The sequence below is a fragment of the Colobus angolensis genome, unplaced genomic scaffold (assembly GCF_000951035.1).
Source record: "Colobus angolensis palliatus isolate OR3802 unplaced genomic scaffold, Cang.pa_1.0 Scaffold2725, whole genome shotgun sequence".
Lineage (NCBI taxonomy): Eukaryota > Metazoa > Chordata > Mammalia > Primates > Cercopithecidae > Colobus > Colobus angolensis.
Window position 1 is genome coordinate 5,108 of NW_012115961.1, and position 1,083 is coordinate 6,190.

General features: G+C 66.8%; 1 protein-coding gene across 1 annotated transcript in view; it reads right to left on the minus strand.

Annotated features, from left to right (window-relative positions):
* Positions 1-1,050: 1,050 nt before the first annotated feature.
* The window catches only part of LOC105516029 (membralin-like), a 7,256-nt gene continuing 7,223 nt past the window's right edge, over positions 1,051-1,083 (minus strand). The window contains exon 4 of the mRNA XM_011948035.1: positions 1,051-1,061. Within this exon, the coding sequence (XP_011803425.1) occupies positions 1,051-1,061 (11 nt within the window). The remainder of the gene's footprint in view (positions 1,062-1,083) is intronic.

The window sequence follows — 1,083 nt, forward strand, 5'->3', positions numbered from 1 at the left end:
ATGGGCGGGGCGATGGCTGACCCCGCTCCCGGCCCCCGCAGGAGCGACCCCCCCAAGCTCAACGCCTTTATTATGGACAAGTCGCTCCTGGACTACGAGGTCTCCATCGACGCCGACTGCAGACTGCTGACCGTGGGCAAGCCCTTCGCCATCGAGGGTGAGGGGCACCTGGGCGGGGCGCCAGGGTCTCTGGGGACCTCCTGGGGGCAGTGGGGAGCCACGGAGGGTTTGAGGTGGGAAGAGGCGGAGTCTCACGTGTGAGGGCAGAGTTCCCCTGGGGCTGTCCCACCTGGCCCCACCGCCCGGCCCCGCGCCCCCAGGCTATGGGATCGGACTGCCCCAGAACTCGCCGCTCACCTCCAACCTGTCCGAGTTCATCAGCCGCTACAAGTCCTCCGGCTTCATCGACCTCCTCCACGACAAGTGGTACAAGATGGTGCCTTGCGGCAAGCGGGTCTTCGCGGTTACGGAGGTGGGGCAGGGCCCGGGACAGAGGGTGGGGGTGGGCGTGGGCGTGGGGGGCCCTGAGCCTTGTCTGAGGTGACCAACCCCGTGCTCATTCCCCAGACCTGCGTTTGTTCCTTTCTGCGCGCTTCTATTTGCCCTACAAAACCCCAGCTCCAGTGCCCCCTCCTCCATGAAACCTCACTCCCCCAGCCATGGAGTCCCTGCCTCCCAGCCTGGCTCCACTGCCCCAGACCCCTCTCTCTGGCCCAAACTGTTCTCCCCCAGTTCAAGGTTCCCCAGGGGCCTGCCATTACGTGACCGTGAGGGGCTCCTGCTGTGCTGCCCCAGACCCTGCAGATGAGCATCTATCACTTCTCGGGCCTCTTCGTGTTGCTGTGCCTGGGCCTGGGCAGCGCTCTGCTCAGCTCGCTGGGCGAGCACGCCTTCTTCCGCCTGGCACTGCCGCGCATCCGCAGGGGGAGCAGGCTGCAGTACTGGCTGCACACCAGCCAGGTGGGGACCGGGCGGGCGGCGGGTGGCCCCACCACCCCCGCCTCCTCGCCAACCGGGTTTGTCTGGGGTTTTAGAAAATCCACCGCGCCCTCAACACGGAGCTGCCAGAGGGGTCGAAGGAGG